The following is a 21,175-nucleotide window of genomic DNA, read 5'->3' as shown; positions in this document are numbered from 1 at the left end:
GAGCTCGGAGTCCCAACCACCGGACTGCCAGGGAATTCCTGACATCTGTCTTCTGATACAATGTTTACATTATAGTTATATTGACATGTAGTGTGACTTGCTGTTTAGCAAACATACTACATATTCCAGAAGAGGTTGGAAGGTTGTCTCTGTCAAAGTAGGTCTTTTGAGAGGAGATATATATATGGCTTTCATCAATGGTAGTTGTGTGTGTGTGTGTGTGTGTGTGTGTATACACACACACACACACACACATATATATTAGAGAGAGGGAAGGGAGGGGATGTGGAGTGATCCATTATGAGCCTTTTCTGTAGTTTATAATGAGAGATAATGATGGCTCGAATGTAAGTTGTTGGCCATAAAAATGGAGAAGAGTGACATGTTGGCTTTTATAGGCTTTCTAGAAAAGTGTCAAAATTTACTTTGGTGTTGCATTGGTTGTGTGTAGTCTTTCTTTTCAGTAAGTTGCCAGAATTATGCATACATATTTATGACAGAAGAGTTGAAGTGGCTCTCAAGTATGTATTTAACTGCTTACTTTCCTATTTGATTGCAAACAATTAACTTTAAGTTTCTTTTCTGTCTTTTCCACTAGGACTTAGAAGAACAAAGTCGGTTGATAGCTGCTTCCAGTAGACCAAACCAAGCCAGTAGTGAGGGGCAGTTTGTTGTCCTTAGCAGTAGCCAGTCAGAAGAGAGTGATTTGGGAGAAGAAGGAAAGAAGAGAGAATCAGAAGCATAAACTTATCCTTACTTTTTGGTTGATATTCGCCCCCCACCCCTTTGAATTTGTTGACAATTTCTGTGGTGAAGTGGCACAAGGTAACAACAATGCTGAACTATCAAGGAGACTAAAATTTATATTTGCTTGTTTATTTTAACTTCATTTTTTAAACTATGACTGACCTTGATAACTTAGGTTTGCATTGATTTTTTTTTCCCTTAGAAATAATATACTATGCAGTAACTTCAAATTCCACATGTCTAAAAGAAACCTGTTCATATCCCTGAAGTAGATTGCTGAGGAATTACAGTTGCTCAAGCCTGTTCTTCCTTCAAATTGTGAACTTATTACCTTGCATTGTAATTGGCTGTGACCATAAGAAATCATTTATTCTTCAGCTTCAGGTATTCATGGATATGCTCCCTCTCTTTCATTAGGAACAATTGCTGGCAGTGAGGAAGCTTTTGACTGAATAGGTTTAAAATCCTTATACAGATAATTCTACAAGTTTGCAAATATTTTAACAATGTTAAATGTGCAATAGAACTTTTACAAAATAATTAGCATAGAGATTTTAGACTTAAGGTTTCAAGTTGTGGCAGGTGGTACTGTTGATTTCAGGGCATTTTCTTGGATTGCTCGCATTTCTCTGATGTACTACACCTGATGCCAGTGGGAAAGAAGCTTAAGTGTCTTCAGTTCAAGATTGCTACAGCCCTTGGCATTTTATTATCACATTCTTAGTTCTCAGGTTGGGACTTGAATTGTTGCTGCAGAGCAGTAATGGTTAAAATAAGATTTTGGAATTTATTAAAAGGGATTTTTTTTTTTGTTCAAATACATTTTAGATTAGGATTTAACATGTAAAGATATTGTTACAGGATACATTGTATTTTCTGCATTGTGTGAAATAATTTTTATTGAAAATCAAGTGACATTTAGAAAGAAGTTCTATAGCAATTGTTTCCTGCTTAAAAATTCTCAGAATTTAGTTTAAAAATGTAATCTTTTAAATTTCAGACTGATAGCCCACAGTATTTTCATAATTCCATGTTTTTATAAAATACTGATCATCACTTTATATCCGTGAAGGCAAATAATATATGAGAATAGAATAATTTGCACTAATTATTGTAAATACTTGTCCTCTTTAAGTAAGTAGAGTGAAAGGTCTAATTCCATGAAAGACTGAAAAGCAATTGAGTGCTTGTTATAGGAGAGTCAACCCAGGAAGGATTTTAACCTGGTGCCAAGGTTAAAATGACATTTCTCTACTGCCTAATTCTGTGTCAAAACTTTTTTTTTTAAACTTGGATTTTTAACATTGCTGATAGAAATTATGTTCCTGTGTTTCACATGTAAAAGTATATATGGCCAAGTTAAATATATTGAATAAAATATTTTACACAGTCATGCATTTAAAGTTTTCAAGAGATTAGCCACTAAGACTAATTTTACAAGGGAAAAGCCTTTTGTTATTTAACATATAATTTTTTCTTTTTAGTTCTGATTTAGAAATGGCATATAGTTCTCACAATATAGTGTGGGTGTTTCACACTGTATATACATTGTTTTCTGTAGGAACGGGATAGATAATTATATATAGTATCATGATTTTTTTTAGCCATGTGCCAAATGGGAATAATGATTACTTAATCATTATTTTGAAGCCTTATGTTACCAAAACATATAGTAAAAAAGTAGAAATTTATGGAATACTTTTTGAAAGAAGTTTATTTTGTCCTTGCTAAAGGGAATGCTTTCACAGTAGTTTGTGTATCATTCCTTTTGTAGAAATTGAAATTTCTTCTGTGGTCAGCATTTGCTTAGTCACGGCAGGTCCTGCTTTTAAGACCTTTTTGAGAATTAGTAAGCTTTTTGTTTCAGTAAGTCTTTTACTATAAAGTTGTCACCTCACTTAGTTCAGGTGTAACTTGTCAGCCACCGTGCAGGGAAGGTGGTCAGCATTAGGAGGCAGTTTTACTAGGCTGGTGCTTTGCATGGTAGCGTACTACAGCCCTTGGTGAGCACTCTGGGTCAAAGTGTAGGCTAAAGTTAAGGGTACTGGCAGACTTAGGGATGCTGGACAGACTTGTGGTTCCTTTTACATCATGTTTTGATAGGAATTTCCACAATAACACACCCATGTCTATAGGTCAGACCAAAGTGCTTTCCAGTGCCAAATAGAAGTTATGTGTGGGTTTAACAATTTTAGATGATTCAACTTCTGTTCCATTACTGTAAACCATATGAACAATTCCATTACTGCAGATATTTAAGGATCAACTTTAATAAATTCTGTGTTTTGTTTAAGGAAGGCTCCCCATGGATTTCTGCGTAATGTTAAAGCTGATCTTTGTTACCCTTTGAAATCCCTTCAAGCTTTTGGATGTTTTGGTGGTGATTGAATTAGATTTTGGGATATCTTTCTCAGACTTGAACTTGCACTTAATGGTTTTAGAGATTAACAAAACTGATTCTTTAAAAGGAAAGAAATTAAGTCTACTTAATTCTGCTAGGCACTCTTGCTACCTATGTCAACAGTACTTTTGTAACTATGGTAGTGAAGTCAATAGATAGGAAACTGATGATTCCTTCCCCCTTGTAAAATTGGGAAAACTTGCTAACGAGGGACTAAAACTGTTGCCTTGAACACAGTCCCCAGTCTAGTTTTTGCCATGTTTACAATGATTACTTCGTGTTTAATTTCAAAAGAATTCTCAGATTCCACAGTCTAGGGGTGGTAAATTTGTTACTTTTATGCTTGAGGAAAGGATAGTAGGGTGTGCATACCATTCTACATAACATATAATCATATGTGGTAAAGGCATCTGAGTTAATTTTGAATTATATATAGGAACTGCAAGTATTTAAGATTTGAATCTTCTTATACCTGCTGACAGACCCTAAGAGCCTGTGTTTTGTAAAACCTCTGCCACCCAAATTAATAAAATGAAAATATTAACATTGGTTTTGATAACAGCCTCCTAGCATTCAAACTGTACTTTAAATATTCAAACACACTGATTGTAGCAAGCAAGCCTTTGACTTTATTTTTATCAAGTTTGGCTTACTTTTCTTTCATGAGATTTTTTTCTTCCGTATTAATTAATAATACATAATAATTTGAAACTGGAACTATATTATACTTTTTAACTAATCTCTTGTGGCTGTACTCGTGTAATTTACTTAGGTTAATATGAGAACTGGGGATTAAGTTATAACTAATGTGCAAAACCACTTTGTATATTTGGTGATTTTGTAATGTAAGTGAATTGGTTCATATTTCACTGATATTGTTAATCATGCATATACAATTAAAAATTATGCTTCATTTCCCTTTAGAATTAAATTTGAAAAACTCGACTTTATGTAATGGTGGTATACATGTGGAGTGAAGAACTTATTTTTTCATTTTGTCAAAATAAGTATTCCTGACAAGGCTTCAGGAAATATGCTGTTAGGATATTTTTAATGTATAATAAAGTCCATGATTTTTTTATAGTCTTTTTTGTATGAAATATTTGATATATACTCTGAATTTTACTTCTCCAAGTAATTTCAAATGATGCTTATAAAACAATTGGACTTTTTCTTAATCTGTTATGATACTGTTATTACACATCTAACCCTATTGCAATTCCATAACAGCTAAAATGGGAAAAAAATGTCACTTATGGGGAAATAATACTAATTCATATCTAGTGACTTTTTTCCTTTAGAAAAATTAAGAGAATTTTCAATAATTACCCTAGACATGTTACAATGTATACTTGCTATATTGGGTCCTATTCAAAGAAATTCCTGTAATTTAAAGGGTCAGGTTATTGTGTACACCAGCTTAAGTGGCTTGGGCCTGTAGTTTTAATACTAATGCATATTCATCCCCTGTGCTCTTTATGGTTTCCTGTAGCACTTACCAAGTTCTGTTCTTCTACTGGCAGTTTGTTTTAATTTGTTTTGAATTTTGTAAAATGTATACACTTGTAGAAGGTCCAGGGAGTAGATGAAATTAACTTCAGAATTATGTAATTTATCTAGGTGCATGTATATCTTAAATATATTTGTGTATCGACATACATATAATCTAGCACCCATTTATAAACCACACCACACCACAATTTGATTTAAAAAAATAAAAACTATTCATGCCAGCTAATTTTGCAAATTTTTTATGTGAAAACTGTATTATTAGTAATTTTAAGTCTGTGCTTACTGAAATAGTCTGTATAGCCATGAATTCCTACATTAGAAAGAAATCATATAACTTCAGTTTCCTTAAGAAGGACTATATTATGCTAAAAAAAAAGTATGCTAAGACTAAACATATAAACATCAAGCTATAACTGACTGGGCCTGTGGTCATCATGCTGCCTCTCTGTTCTCTCTGTTGATGTGCCATATAATGGTACACAGGTATGGCTGAATGAATGTCTTCTTAGTTTCCTTCCTCGCTTCCACATACAGAAACCTGTACTTAAATGCAGCATAGAATATATAGAAATAAAATTTTAAACTAACACCTATAACTGCTTCTATCAGTGAGCCCCTCCTCTGTGTCTAGTAGTCGACTAGGTTCAGTACAGAAATCATAAGCCATCATCCATTTGAAAACACTTGTAGTGATCACATTAACCAATAAATGGCAACCCTTAGCCAGGGTTTTGTAGGAAGAAGGAACGCATGTATCCCATTAATGATGAAATCGCAATTGAAGGTTCTCTTTCAATTAACTGAATTACCTCAGTAATGGACTCGGCAAGTAAACAGACAATAAACTGGCCTTGGGACTTTTGTACAAGAACAGCTAATTTTAGGGTCATGTACTGGGGTCAATACTTTATTCACTGCAGTCACTAAGACATTTTATATATGTACTTCTCTATAAGAAGGATTACTGTTAAGAATTATGAATTATCAGAGGTAGCATTTATTATTTTGAGCATGTAGAAATGTGGATTTATACATTTAATGTAAGATGAATACAGTATTAGAACTGATGTATCTTAGTTAATTGAAATTTTTACTGTTTGGGTTTTATTTTTACAAAACTGCCTTTCAGAATGCCAGCCATCTGTTGAGAGGCTATGTTCAGAGTGACTTTTTAAAGAATGTAGACTGCATTGAGATTTTAGTTGCTAGGTAAAGTGAGAAATATGAATCAATGTAACAAGTCACATTTTAAGAAAGACATCTGTGGAATTATATACCTTTTCATCCAGAATAGTTTGATTACCAGGTTCCTGTGAAAATTCCTTGTTCATAAAGGTCATATTCTTTGTAAAGGACATATGCCTTTAGACGATTGGGTAACGGAAGAAATGACATGAAGATGGGGCAGCGCAAACGTAAACGTCCCATACACTTCCGGATCTTGAGGCGGCACAAATGTTTCAGGGAGCGAGGGTTTGCTAAAATGAAAAACAGGCACATTATCCAAAAGAAAGAATTGCTTCATTTTTTAGTGATCTTTAGCAAATGTATTTTGTACTTAAGCCACCAAGATTTTCATTTGCTCTGACTAAATGGAAAAGTTAATTGGGAAATAGCTTTCCACTTCTCACTGCAAATCTCGTAGCTGTGGTTTCAGAGCCATGTCACGTTAGAGTCCAAAGACTGGCATCAGTTGTGGGTCTGGCCTGTGAGACCTAAAGCTCCTACACCTGTGGGTATTATCCCCCTGTCCTACCCCTTGGGGTCAGGCTAAAAACTAAAGATCACTACCTGTGGGGAAATTATATGAAAGAAATTCTTCTTAATTTGACTTATGTGCTACTGTGAAAGAATTTGATTTGAAGGGTCATTTAATATCCTCTGTAGCCTTAGATCTTAGCATTTTCTCATCCCTGTTTTAGTGCCATTTCATAGTTTTTAATTCCTGTGTCTATGGTGTTTCATAGGATCAGAAGAAAAGTATTATCTACCTATATAATAAATAATTACCTAACAGATTTTATCTATTGGGAAATGGTAGTAAGTACAAATTAAGTGTAGTTGTAAATGGTAACATTTTTTAGATAGGAATAGTATTTTTCTTCGTTTCTTTAGGTCAGGCTTTTAACTGAAGAGAACAATGTTCTACAAAAGAAATAAGAGTTCAGTTAGTATTTTTTGGTAAGAATCGTCAAGAAAGAAAAATACTCACTCAAGATAAAATGGATTTCTGACCAGAGCCTCTGTTTTTGGAGCACAGCTTTCAACTTTGAACAGATCCTAACTTGATCAACATAATCAAGCATCACTCGAACAACCTTTCCAGAGAGATGTTGCAGCCATGACAAAGTTATTACTTCGCAGAACTGAGGAAGAAAATCAGAACTATGAAAGTAAATGGAAAACTAAGTATCTGTGGTTTAACACAGTAATCAAAAGAACCCTAAACTCGGAGTCAAGAACCAAGGTTTGAAGTTCCTCATTTATAAACTAAGGTGTTGAACAAGAAAGTATTTCTTAGCTCTAACATTTGGAAAAATATTTACTACCAAGTCTTCCAAACTTTATAAGATAACGAGGGTTTAAAACAGACTGTTACCTAATAGCTTTTATCCCCTTTGGTTGCCTGCATGGCTGTGTGGAATAAAGATTACCTTTCCAGCTTCACTTGCATCTAGATGTGGCCATCTGACTAAGTTCTAGCGAATGAGATGTCAATGGAAGTGTGAGCAACTTCCAGAATGCTGTTAAAGGAAGAGCAAGGTGTGTGCTGCTTCCTCCTGCCTGCCTTCCTGCTGGTTGGACTGTGGATGTGAGTTTCTCCTGTGAATCATGGAACTGTCCAATTAGAAGTCTATTTACTCTCGCCTTTATTTATAGGAGAGGGGAGTAAGCCATCTTATTAGAGCCTCTCTTATTTGGGGTTTTCTATCATTCATAACCTATTCCCACTCTGATACTTGAAACGTATGATAGTTTCTGCCTTTAAGTAATTTACATGTCCTTACACAAGATGCCCATGTAAGAAGGCAAATAATACTATATGAAAAGTCAGGAAATAATACAAGATGACATATTGCTTAAATACCAAGTTCTACATTAATCATAACCTAAAAGTAATATACAATATTAAAATATTTTCCTTTTCAGAATTGACTCAAAGTTCTTTCTCCATTTTATTTATATTTTCAGATTTTAATAATATGAATTCAGGTATCTATAGTGCATCTGTTGTGTGCTAAGCACAGATCTGTAAGCTGAGGAAAGTGGTGAACAAGAGCTTACATTCATGTATTTGTGGGGGAGATACATAATCAGTAAAATATTAAGAATTTCAGAAACCGATAAGTACTATAAAAGAAATCAAAAGCATTAAAGAGAATGATTAGGGAACAGAACTACCTTAGGTAAGATGCAAAAGGAAGGGCCTCTTTGAGGAGGTAACACTTGAAATGAGACCTGAAGGGTGGCAGCTATTTGAAAAATCAGGGGAAGAGCTCAAGTTGGGGAAAATAGAAGTGACCAATTAAGTAGGGGGAAAATAGGAGACTGTGGTGTGATGACAGCTAAGAGAAAAATGTCTCAAGAAGAGAGTGGTCAACTATATTTATTGTGATCCTTTTTTCATCAAAATGTGACCAAAGAAATCCATTAATCAAATGTTAGAGCCAAAAACCTAGGGGTACAAGTATCAGGAACCCAGAAACATTTTAGCTAGATAACTCACTTCTTCAAAGAAAAAACATAACTGGTATATAAGGCTGCATTTATTTTTCACAGCCTTGTTCAGATGTTGCTTCATTAACTAGAGTTAAATCACTTTTTCCTCTGTTTCTATACCTTTTACATCTTTCTACTATCATGTTTATTTTATCATATATTTATTGTATTAAAATCTTTCCCTCCATGAGCTTCTGGAGGGGATGGAGTTTTATCTTTTGCTGTAGTTCAGGGACACGGATAATGACTACATAGGGTGACACAGCCGATACTGTGCACTTACCATAGTATCTTTGATAACTGTAGATGTCCAGCCTTCAACAAAAGTATAGAAAGGATGAACTTTGTCTCCATGAGGACAGTCAAAGCATCGCTCTGTGTCATACCCATAATTCAACAGCATCCTGAGCATGACTTCATCTTTCAGCGTGTATTGAAGTGCTGATGGGAAATGTAAAGGGTTCACTTTGCAGAAGTAATTAACGTTGGCCCCATGCCGTAGCAGCAGGCTTATCAGCTCATAGTTGCCCATCCTTAGGGCTACCTGGAGGCAGTTAACTGGGTCTTGATTAGGCAGAGCTCCAGCACTCAGAAGCAGCTTAACTGAAGAGAGGTCACCATTTGATACAGCAAAATACAAAGCTGACTTCCTGTGGTCATCATAGTGTTTGCGAATTCTCTGATCTAGCATGAAATTTACATCAAACCCAGCCTGGATGAGAAGTTCCAGGCATTTGGGGTGTGCTCCTGCTGCTGCACAGTGAACTGGACTGATGCCACTCCGCTTAATGGCAGCAAAATCTGTGACTGGAACCAAAATCTTCAGAGCTCTGAGAAAGAATTTCAAAGTGCATTAAAAAATAGTTTTTGTTAAGATGCTGCATTGACCTGTATATGATTGCTTTATACTAGCACTGGATGGTATTAGCATCAGTTGGTTTTTAGACACCCCAACCAAAAAAAAGCATAGTCCTGCCTCCAAAAACTCAGATACCACGTAAAGTTAAATGAAACTAAGGTGTAGATATAAAACTCAGAATTACCCCAGTCAGTGAAACCTGAGGCTCCCCATATTGCCAAACGACCTGAAAATAAAACAGTTTTATGTCTCTTCAGGGTCTACAGAGGATGTCTGAATTTACCACTTTCTAGCTGGTCAAGAGTTGCTCACCTTTAAAAGGGGTGTTGGAGTTGTAGGATCAGAGATGAAGAATATAAAATTCCCAGAAGCTGCCCCCCCCTCCAAAACCCCATGGCTATTACTATTTCTATTATTTGCAATAATGTAGTTGAACTTACAACAAGTGGCCTCTGTCAGCTGCCACATGAATGGGCAGGTGGCCTGAATTCTTAGGGATGTTGGCATCAGCTCCATACTCTAGCAAGAGAGTTACAGAGTCTGGATTTCCTCCACTAGCTGCTTCAAGTAAGATGGAAGAAGAATCAGAGGCCTGACCAAGAGCATTAGCTCCTAGGAGGAGAAAGAGTGATGTTATGCAAAGAGTCTTTTCCACTGTATTGCTTAAGTATTCTTAAAAGTGTACCACCACTACCAAAACGCAATTATTGAGCAGCTACTTTAGCAAAACACTAAGAATCAAAGACATAAAGTATGTACCTCCTGTCTCAGACAGTTTACAAACTAGTTGGGGAGAGAAAATGGTGTAAGCAGTCTCTAAGTTATAAGTAGGTTGGCTTTCAGAGTAATTTTATAAGTTATTTGTTTCTAACTTAAAAATCCCAGGAGAAGTAATTTTATAGAAGATGGTTTTATTTCCAGACCAGCATACAAAAGCTCGCTTACCTCATAACACACTATAAGATGGTCTAACAATCCTGTTGAACTATGTCACCATGACATCTAATGAAGATCTTACGGTGGAAAAGCATATTCTGTTTTAACTTGTTCCTAGGAGACTGTTCATACTAAGAGACACTAGCTGTTTTTAGTTGAAGATAGGGACTGCTGATAGTTAAAAGGGTATATTGTAGTACCCTGTAAGCTAAGTGCTGTGTGAGTGGTGTGGATAATAAGAGTACAGATACAGGCTGTCTTCTTGAAGATTTCAGGGCTGGAGTTGTGAGCAGGGCTGGGAGGTGAAGGAAGGAGGGAGGAATTTGGGGTCAGTTGTGGAAGGCCTCTCAGTAAAGGCTTTGAAGAAAGAGTAGCATTCGAATGGACAAAAGAATAGGAGGACACTCTGGGCACCTTCACAACTCATATAAAAAAGATGTAGTGACTTTAGTGTGGACTCCATAATCTTCAGAATATAAGGACTCTAATATTTATTGACTGTCTTGCATGTGTAAGCAGTAAGCCAAAGCCCATTTAAGGTGTATGTTGGCTCATCACAGTCATTTGTTCTTCTCTGTTCTTTATTTTGGCAATATCATCCACATACAAATTCTATTTCAATATATTATTCCTAATTTATATGGTGTCATTGTGCTTTACATGGAATGGCACTCTATTGCTGTTTCAACTTGGAGGAAATTGAAAGATCTTTCTTCATGGAAAAGATTATGATGAATCAGATCTCAGTCTTAAAAGCTCATATAGTTTTAGATGCAAAACTCCAGACTTAAGTGGAGTTGTACCGTAGGAGGAGAGATGAAAGTGACTTCAGTCTTTGGAAAATTATGTCCCCTCCTTACAAGTGCAGAATGGGGTACCCAAATGATGCCATTCATTGAATAATCCATCTTGAAAATGAATTCCTAGAAGACAGATTATCTTCTCTATGTTCTGGAAGGAATCCATAAAATGCTTCCTACAGAAGAATTCTCACTGTAGCATTTGATGAGGAATAATCCATTTTAGGTGGGTGTTCTTTTAGTGAAAGTTCTACATAGAACTATGAGAAATCTATTATATGCACCATGTTTTTTCTTTTACTGAAGAACTTATTCACATTTTTTGCTAATACACATAATATATATGTCCTGATTATCATCGCTCAATTAGATAACCCCTTCCTGCATATTTTTGTCTAATTGAAAAATTTGTAAATGGATTAAAATATTTTGAAAATTAAAAAAAAAAAGAATGTAGTGGCTCCCCCAGAACCCCATTCCTAGAATGCATTAAGAAATGTCTAATAAGCCCCCATGTAATGAGTGCTCACTATGTGCTGGTTTCTTTATGTATGTAATAATTTCTAAACTTCACAACAACCCTAGGAAGTAGATGCTAATATCTTCATTTTAAAGATGAAGAAACTGAGTTTCATTGAGATTAAATTACTTCACCAGAGATGCACAACTAGTAAGCAAGGTAGTCGGGATTCATGTACAGGTGGGCCAGACCCAGGTGCTATTTCTATGATGCCATGTTGCCACTCTAGCAGTGCAGGGTAATAAAGTAATGTGATTTGGAATGAGACAGATGTGGGTTCAAAGCTTGGCTCTTCTATTTAGTAGCTATGTGCAAATGACTGTATAAGGGGCTTACCTAAGGGAAATGCTCCCTCACTGACCTCACTGAGGTCAACCGATACTGGTTTCTTTGAAAGGTTAAGGATTTAAAATCTGTCGCCTCTCCTGTTTCTTTATATTTTAATCAATGATCTACACAAAAGGTTGCTCTTTTTGTGTAGATGAAGGATCCAGTGTTTACTTTGTTATTCCAGCTAATAACTTTAGACATCTCTGGTATCACTCATTTAAAACATCTTACTTAAAAGGTCTTACGGCCATTGATTGGGAACTAGCCTCCCCTATATGATAGGAAAGATTTAGGTAAGTCTAGAAAGCAGAAAGTTGTTCTTAAATGTAGGAGTCCCTGCAGTCTAGAAAATTGGACACCAGGACCGTCTATTGTTAGAGAAAGAAATAAGACTTCTGGATACAAATGGGGAGGAGAATAAAGAAGATAATTCTAATATTGGGACTTTATTAAATCTTGGTAAAGATTTGCTTCTTCGAAAAAAAGCTTTAGATATTACACTGCTTCTTCTAACAGTGTCATCATTGAGGGTCTCCTCAAAGACAGTTCTCTGAGCTAGGATCTCTGCCAGTTAAACCAGGATCTAAGATGGCCACAGCTATAGCACGGGTGGCAGGGGAGGGCGTGTCTGAAGGGAAGTTCTACAACTGGTACCATCCCTGACCCTCACTTTCCTCAAGGGTAAAATGAGGATAATGCCTACCTCACAGGGTTTGTAGAAGATTATTTGAGATAAAATAAGTAGCTTAATACCTGGTGCTTAGAGAGTACTCAATACATATAAATTGCCTTCCCCTTCTCTCAGAGTTTTGTTTATTACTAGAGGGGAGAACTGGGACCCAAAGAGAAGAAATCAGGAAGAATTTCCTAACAACTTAATTCATCTGGTAACAGGTTGGACTGCCTCATAACTTAGCTTAAGCAGAGACAACGTGAAGGGGATGTTGTGGAGTGTTTCATTCTATGAATCTAGAAAAGAACACCACCACACAAAAAATTAAACAACAACCATCCTCTTAACATGGTCAGGGTACATTAAATAAAAGAGTAACCTGCATCCTAGTAATTTTAGGGAAACTGCTTCACAGCAAATAAGAAATATTCAATCCCTATTTTAGGCTCTTTCAATAGCTTATATTAACACACACTTCAATAAAATATTAAGTTAGGCTTAAATAAAATGTTAACTTCTATTACACTGAAGCTCTCCATAAAGAGGAGAATGCTTAGGTCATGTTATCCTTTAGTAGTGTGCTGACTGTATAGGAAAATCTTGCCTTTCTGCAGTAATAGTTCCATGGTTTTAGTGTGTCCGCTTTGGGCAGCAAGAGCAAGAGGAGTGAATCCGTAGGAGCTCTTTGGGTCAGGGTGGGCCCCAGAAACCAGCAGGAGCTTCACTATGTCCCGTCTGCCCAGCCTGGCTGCTTCGTGGAGAGCTGTCTTCTCATTGACACACCGCAGATTGACATCTGCTCCATGGCTGATCAGCAAGGCGGCCATATCGTAGGAGTCCTGTAGAACAGCTGGGAGATTAGAAGTGAGGGAGGCATCATGTTCAACCGGAAATTAAGGCCAGAGTATCAGATCAGCTAGTTTCCCTCAGGCTTCTTAAGGAGTTCTTCCTACCTATCCCCCATGTACCAGCATTTGGTGTTTAGGAAACGGATTGTAAAATGAGGCATATATCAAATAATATTAATAGTGTTTTACATCAATAGGGTATTTGCTTTTCTGTAAACCATGACCAATTATTCATTGTGTGTTGGCTGCTTATGTAGCTGAAAAACAAAGTTTTCATTTATCATCTTTATGTTCTCAAGAAAATGGGAACTTAAGTACCTAGTACAGTCCTAGAAACGTTTGTAGCTGCTTTACATGAGGAAAAACAAAAACAGCAATAATTAGGAAATTATTGTTAACCTCACATTTTGTTAACCAATATTCTCTAATTGGCATTTCTGCATTTCTGCTGTTAATTTGCATTGGATGATAATCTTTAGTCCTTCAAGATTCTAGAGCACCTTAATTTATCCATCTCCCTATCCATTTGCTAATTGTTGGCACCAGCTGTGTTTGGGGAATCTTGCTAGGCGTTAGACACTGAATCAGCATGAATTCTGCTCACAGCCATTTATAATGTACCATATCAAGGGCTATAACTGCACTAAGACTAGGAATATAGAGCGCCAAGAGTGTTGGGTCTTTTGTAATTCATTGAGCTGGCACTTTGTGTGCTCTTTCATTCTGGAAAGATGCAACATGTCCTTCGTTTTAGGAAATAATTTTCTAGACTTGTCTCATTGACAGTATATTGCCTCTATGTTGTCTGTTCTCTTTCTACCATTCCTGTTACTCACAGGCTGCTCCTCTTCAGTTATCATCCTAGTTCTCTTAGTTATTCTTCTTACTGATTTTTCATTTCTTATCTTCTTCTTCTGGAAGCTTTCCTAACTTTATCTCCTCGCATTTGAGTTTTTTTAAATTTCTGCCATCATAGTTTTCATTTTCAAGAGTGTTTTCTGTTTTGTTCTTCATTTTTTTTTTTTAGTAGTGTCCTGCTAGTTCATTAATTTTCATTGATTTCTCTGAGGAAATTAATGATAATTTCCCCCTACCTTTTATTTTCCCCTAAATAATCTGTTTCCTCCAAGTTGTTTATCTTTGTTTGTTGAAGACTTTCCTCAGATAGTCCTTGGATGTCTGCTCATGATTAAGAGCTGGGGACTAAAAATCTGCCTAGAAATTCTAAACATTGACTGTGGTCTTAACTGTAGGTTAATATGCCTGGGCTATTTGTTGGGGAACCTCCAGTTTTAGTATTTTTAGTTCTTTCTCTTCGAGCTGATCAGATTCTCCAAAGAAGCCTCCTCTTGGAGGGTGAAGTTCTAGCTGCTGGCTTTCTAGAATTTGGTGAAGAACTGGGAGATCTCAGCCTATGTGCTTAATTCCTCCAGTGTTTTCAATCCAGTGCTCTTGCCCTTGCCAAATAACCCCCAGTCCAGAGAGCCTTTGCTCACACTATTCAGAGAAAAAACTTCCGAAATTCTGCTGGGTGGGGGAAGAGTCTGACCCAGCAGGGTGGATTGAGAGAAGTGATCTAGATACCTGACTACTTGTTTCTTAATAGTTTTCAACCAATTTTTCTATTTTAGCTGCCCATCCTTCATCCCTGCTCCATGAGGTAACTATAGCCAACAATTTCCAGGCCTTTTGATATAACTGTGCTGGTTTTTTGGCTTTCCCCACTTCAAGTTAAGATTTGGCTTTCTTGACACTTACTACTCATCCATCTGCTCTTCTGATTTTTAAAAATCATGTTATTGTTGTCTCCTCTTCCATTCTTCCCATTCTTTGTATCTTAACCCTTTAAAACACTTGACGAACTGTAATCCTCCTGAAGACTCAGGAGGCAGCAGAATTACTCATTCATATTTAATCTGCCATCTTTACCCAACCATTGGCTGCTTCTTCCTACTCTGCTCCTTTCCTATATTTCTTATACGAGAATTAACTTGTTCAACTGAGGTACCATGTAAAAATGATCAGCTCATAACTGGGCAGAGACTTTCCCTCAGGCCACCTCACAGGCCAGCCTATATAAAGCTTCTTGAGGGTCAGGTACCCATGTGTGGTTATTTGGCACCAGAGTGACACTGCTGCAACTATGCACAAGAAACTGCCTTTGAAACCTGTGGGCCTGGAGGACACTCAGAGCCACAGACTGTTCTCCAGAGCTAACGTGTTAATTTACCTGTAAGAAGAGGAGAATTGCCTTCGACATTCTTGGCATTTGGATTGCAGCCATTGAGAAGAAGAAAACAGACATTTTCTAAGAGGCAATGGCTGACAGCCAAAAAAAGTGGTGTTTCACCATTGTTGGTGGTTTGCTCCCACACACTGGGTTTTGAAGCTGAAATAAATCCATTAGACCACACAGATTAAGATACAGAAATAAATTTTAAATTTATTTCTCAGAAGCATCAATAAGAGTTATAAAGGGAGTTTACCTTTCAGGGTTATTTCCAAAATGTTCTTATTTAATTGCACTGCAGCCTTATGGAGAGGAAGCCAGCCTATCTCATCTGCTTCATCAAAAGCAGAATGGTACTTGGTCAACCCTGACAATACATCTTCCTTACCTATTAACAAGTCAAATGAGAACATATTCACATTTGGCACATATACAAGGCAGCCCATACTGCTTCTGAATTCCATCATCAAGGTTAGTGCATGAGACAACAGTATTCTAGCACTACCTTTAATGAAAGACAAATTTAAATGGCATAGGACAAACAAGCAGTAAGGCCTTTCATCTAGCATTCCATACCACCTGGACCTGTGAATACCCGTCATCTTGTTACATACAGAAAACAGCTCTGTCCACCGAGGAGCCCAGGAGCTGTTTGCTAAATTTTGCTGAAGTAGTTTCTCCCAGGAAAGGCCCCATCAGACTCTTGACAATTAGCTGTTGACCCCATAGTGTTCGGCACTTGGGAGATCCTGCTTCTAGGCTTCCTGAACTTAGAGGGGAAATGCTACCAGTTGTCACCATTACATCTTACCACAAGTTGAAGGGGATAGAATAGGAAGAGTACTTAACTGTCTCTATTGTTTCAACTATCCTCTTACAGTCTGCAATCAAAAAGCTGCAGAGAAAAAAACATATGAATGTAATTCCAAAACTGAGGAAAAAACTAAGGCATTTGATAAAACAAAAGGAAGGGGTAAAGGCAATAGTAGTTAACCAGGAATGAACTCATATGAGGCAATGACTGAGGCATAATAGAAATACTTCAAAACGCAAGAGGGAGGAGATACGGGGATATATGTATATGTATAGCTGATTCACTTTGTTATAAAGCAGAAACTAACACACCATTGTAAAGCAATTATACTCCAATAAAGATGTTTCGAAAAATAAATAAATAAAAGATATATGTATATATATTCAGAAAAAAAAAAAGGAAAAAGAAAACGTAGTATGGCCCTTAATGTGTTCCAGGGAAACTCCCCTCCCATGTGTCTTCCCTCATCAGCTTCTTTAGGGCAAGAACTTTGAGAGCCTGGATTACAGTTAGCCTTCAATCAGTGTCTGCTGAACTGAATCAAACATGCCTAGGACTGAAATGTCACATTGTCACATGGTAAAATTTAAATGGCCACTCTATAATGTCAATGATTCTAGCAAAAATTATTATTTAAAAAAATAGTAAATAATCATGGTGTAAGTTTTAAAAAATATTCATGATCAGAATCTGTATTCAAAAAACACAATCAGCAGTTTTTTAAAGTAATATTTTTATTAAAATATTTAAAGTTTTAAAGCTCAACTTATAAATCTTATATTATTTTAAACTCTAGTAAATAAGGATTGTCACCTTCCCTTTTTCTTTGATTATTCAATGAACCCAGCTTGAAAGAAATAAATTCCCTTAGACAATCTGTCCTACTTAAAATTTAGTCAATATTCCTATCTTAAAGTCAACTGATTAGCAACCTTAATTCGATCTGCAGCCTTAATTCTCCATTGCCATGTAAGGTTACATATCCACAGGTTCTGGGGATTAGGACTTGGGACATCTTTTGGTGAGGGGGAGCTTTATTGCTCCTGTCTCAAGTATATTCTATTTTCCTAATTCCTTCAAGTGCCTGATCAAATCAGCAAGCCTTGCTAAGTACCATACAATTCTTGCAAGTCTAATGACTGACATTTATAACTGTAGTCAATTTTAATTTCTTTGAAACATTTCAGTACTCTTAATCAAAATCTCTTATGCCTTTCAACCTAAAATCATGACTTCAAAGTTAATCACAAGGTTTAATCACAAGGTTAATACAACAGGTAACCCAATGAAATCCAATTTATTTACAAAACTTTTAACTATTTAAAGATTATTCCTAAATTTAACATAAAAGTGTAGGAATAGTGTAGTAAAGAATGCAGACTCTGAAGCCAGGCTGCCTGGCTCATTACTTACTAGCTCTGTGACCTTGGGTAAGTCATTTAATTTCTCTATGCTATGCCTCAGTCGCCTCATCTCTAAATGGGGAAAATAATAGTACCTACCACATAGAGAGGTAACGAGAATTAGAATTTAAATGAGTTAATACATATTTATGAAATGCTCAGAATAGTGTGGCACACAGTGATCACTCCATGAGTATGTTACTTAAAAAAAAAATACTGTAGGTTTGATAAACTCCAACATCTCTGTATTTAATTACAAAATCTCTTGGGGTTAAAACACATTTATCCCATTTTACCTCCATCAGGCAAATAGAGGTCACCACCCCAAGCAAATGGGTTTAATACCCCTGAAAAATAATTGTAACTACTCAGGGGCTTGAAGTTGCTGATCACCCAGAGAGCATTTGACTAGCTGTGCTTGGCCGCAGACAGCCCATATCCAGGGCAATTCTCTTACTCCACTGAGGGATCCATGGGGTCCTTTTCTAGTGTTGTCATACCAGAACTCTGAGTTCACACCCTTCAGAAGGGGTTAGTCTCTTCTGGGTTTAAGTTTACATGATTACTCCTTTTGATTTGAGTAGATTAAAGACTTTACCCTACTAAGGTTTCTGTGTCTTGGTTGGATTTATGCATTTCCTTAGCTCCCCAAAGAAAAGATGCATTAGTGTTCTCTAGTCTTACATATCCTCATGTATTTCTTCTTTCTGATTTCTCATCTGCCTCTCCTCACCCATATTTGCTAGTAACCTCCTCCAACTATTTTCTTTTTTTTTTTAAATTAATTTTTATTGGAGTATGGTTGCTTTACAATGTTGTGTTAGCCTCCACTGCACTACAAAATGAATCAGCCATATACATACAGATATCCCCTCCCTTTTGGACTTCCTTCCCATTTAGGTTACCACAGTGCATTAGGTAGAGTTCCCTGTGCTATAAAGTATGTTCCTATCAGTTGTCTATTTTATACATAGTATCAATAATATCAATGTGTCAGTCCCAGTCTTCCAATTCCTCCCTCCCCACCCCCTTCCCCTTTGGTATCCATACATTTGTTCTCTATGTCTACGTCTGTATTTCTGCTTTGCACATAAGGTCACTGATACCATTTTTCTAGATTCCACATACATGTGTTAATATAAGATACTTGTTTTTTTTCTCTTTCTGACTTACTTCACTCTGTGTGACAGTCTCTAGGTCCATCCATGTCTCTACAAATGACCCAGTTTCGTTCCTTTTTATGGCTGAGTAATATTCCATTGTATATATGTGCCACATCTTCTTTATCCACTCCTCTGTTGATGGACATTTAGGTTGCTTCCATGTCCTGGCTATTATTTTCTTTACTGCCTGATTAAATTCTGAATTATTTCCAAATTTCTCCTGTCTGGTCACACATCAAGCCTCATAGATATTCAGCTCCTTGGATTCTGACCCTCTCTTCTGTTTTTGTCACACTAGCATCAGTGCTTATGACAAGGCTCAACTGTTGAATACTTATACTATGTTGCCAGTGAGATACCATTACCTCTCATCTTCAGGTGACTGCTGTGTAGTTTCCGGCTTGTGAATATCCTGTAAACTCTGTTGAATGATGAGCTGGGTGTCAAACTCATTGTCTATGTCTTCATCACTGGTGTAATTATCCATGTGAAATGCAGACAGATTTACTTTAAAGTCAAAATGAATTAAAAATATTTTTCCAGTTGTGAAAGATTATCAACTGATTAAAATTATAAATGAAATTCAGAAAACTAAAAAATTAATAGGATTGATAAATGAAAAAGTGCAAAATTTAGAACACAAAATATTCATTAAAAATTTTTTTGAAAACCCCAAACAGTTTTCTGAACTGACACAGATTCAACATAAATTAAAAGTTTTCCATGAGCAGCCATCTACTTAAAGCTTATTCAGGAAACACAACCTTTCATATAAAACTTAGGTCAGTGCCATTGTAACCATGAAAATGTTCATATCAATCTATTTTAAACTTGGCTTATGAGTTTTTCTCATTAATTGTAGCTCTCACTCCAAAGAATATCTTTCCTACATGCAGGGAGTATAATGCTGAAAATAATATTTTATTTAGTTAGTAAATACTAAAAATAAACATGTTATAGGAATAAATATATTCTCATAACATGTAACAGGAATAGTGGGGAAAAAAACCCCGATATATTTTACTAGGCAACATCTCAATGGTATTAAAAGAACATTTCAGTTTTAGCATAGAATAGGTTTGATCACATACCAAAGACTTTTTACCTTTTATTATATCCTTTAGGACAGCACTGAAGTTTTCACTGTTAAGGATTAGCACATCAGAATTTTCATTTATATTTAGGATCTCCACTCCCGTGTAGTGACCATTCCATTAATAGCTTTACTATAAATACTTGATCATAAGACAGTCTGGCACATTCTCCCTGTTTTTTATATGTGGTTTAGCTCTGTTTGAAAACATGATCTCTTTTTTTCACTGCTGTATTCATTAAATTTAAAAGATTAAACATTCTATTCCTGGAATAAAATGCTTTTGCAGGGGGTTGGCCATGTGAAGTGAATTCGTTCTCTTAGGGCTCATGCACATAGACACTACAAACCAGAATCAATTTTCTACTTAAGAGAGGCCAAACATTTTGCACTGACTGAATTATCAAAAGTGACTGTCCCAATGGTCCTGATTCACTGGGATGCTGCACCTACATTTTCTTTGGATTACACAGCTGCGGCCTAAAATGTCCAGGGACTCCTAAGGAAGGAATAAAAGATAATAAAATAAGATAATAAAAACATGGTAATAAAATTTTGACTATAATTTTGTTTTGTTGAAATGTTTAAAAATTGTTAATATACACTAATAACGTTAAGTGCATACTAAATAATAATAACTACTAAAAATAACAAAAAGCCCACCTGGCATTTCCAATTAAATACGAAGCAGATGCCAAGAAGCATGATACCACCTCAAGTGTGTAGGATTTCCCTCCAGTCATCTCACTGCCTTTGCATGTCAATTCACTGCTTTGCGTTTCCTTTCCTTGTCACAGGGGTACTGTGAGAAATGGAACTAATGTTTTAAAAGTATGAAGAAAGGGGTTTCATTCTGAAATTGTTTCAACATTTTCCTTATTTACAATTTATTTATTTTTGTATTTGAAATGTTTGTGTGTAATCACTTCACATAGGTGAGTGGAAATTATTACTGAAGCTGATGAAATGACTTAACACTTGTGAAACAGATAATTTCTGATATTAGTTAAATTTTATCCAGTCTTCCTAAATCTGTTTTTCACATATATATCAAACTAAAAAGAGGAACTAAATAAAAGTTTCAAAGATTTTCCACATTTCTTTTCACGTTTTTCTTCCACAGATG

General features: G+C 36.1%; 2 protein-coding genes across 6 annotated transcripts in view; one reads left to right on the top strand and one right to left on the bottom strand.

Annotated features, from left to right (window-relative positions):
• The window catches only part of APPL1 (adaptor protein, phosphotyrosine interacting with PH domain and leucine zipper 1), a 31,775-nt gene extending 27,541 nt beyond the window's left edge, over nucleotides 1-4,234 (top strand). For all 4 annotated transcript variants that reach the window (XM_049715344.1, XM_033424639.2, XM_033424641.2 and 1 more), the window contains one exon: nucleotides 599-4,234. In XM_049715344.1, the coding sequence (XP_049571301.1) occupies nucleotides 599-745 (147 nt within the window). In that variant the 3' untranslated portion in view covers nucleotides 746-4,234. The remainder of the gene's footprint in view (nucleotides 1-598) is intronic.
• Nucleotides 3,802-19,459, bottom strand: ASB14 (ankyrin repeat and SOCS box containing 14). 2 transcript variants are annotated; one of them, XM_004267943.3, is made up of 9 exons: nucleotides 19,322-19,443; nucleotides 16,427-16,471; nucleotides 15,833-15,966; nucleotides 15,577-15,735; nucleotides 13,103-13,348; nucleotides 9,680-9,851; nucleotides 8,664-9,210; nucleotides 6,873-7,026; nucleotides 3,802-6,138 (listed from the first exon to the last, which is right to left on the bottom strand). In XM_004267943.3, exons 1-9 carry the CDS (start codon nucleotides 19,441-19,443, stop codon nucleotides 5,960-5,962), a joined length of 1,758 nt encoding a protein of 585 aa, XP_004267991.1. In that variant the 3' UTR covers nucleotides 3,802-5,959. The 2 variants fall into 2 exon arrangements, with proteins under 2 accessions (XP_004267991.1, XP_049571307.1); XM_049715350.1 differs by having other exon boundaries at nucleotides 15,833-16,471; nucleotides 19,322-19,459.
• Between the last annotated feature and the right edge of the window lie 1,716 nt (nucleotides 19,460-21,175).

Source organism: Orcinus orca, chromosome 10, assembly GCF_937001465.1.
Source record: "Orcinus orca chromosome 10, mOrcOrc1.1, whole genome shotgun sequence".
Classification (NCBI taxonomy): Eukaryota; Metazoa; Chordata; class Mammalia; order Artiodactyla; family Delphinidae; genus Orcinus; species Orcinus orca.
Note: the sequence above shows the minus strand (reverse complement) of the source record. Positions and strands in the feature narration are given on the sequence as shown.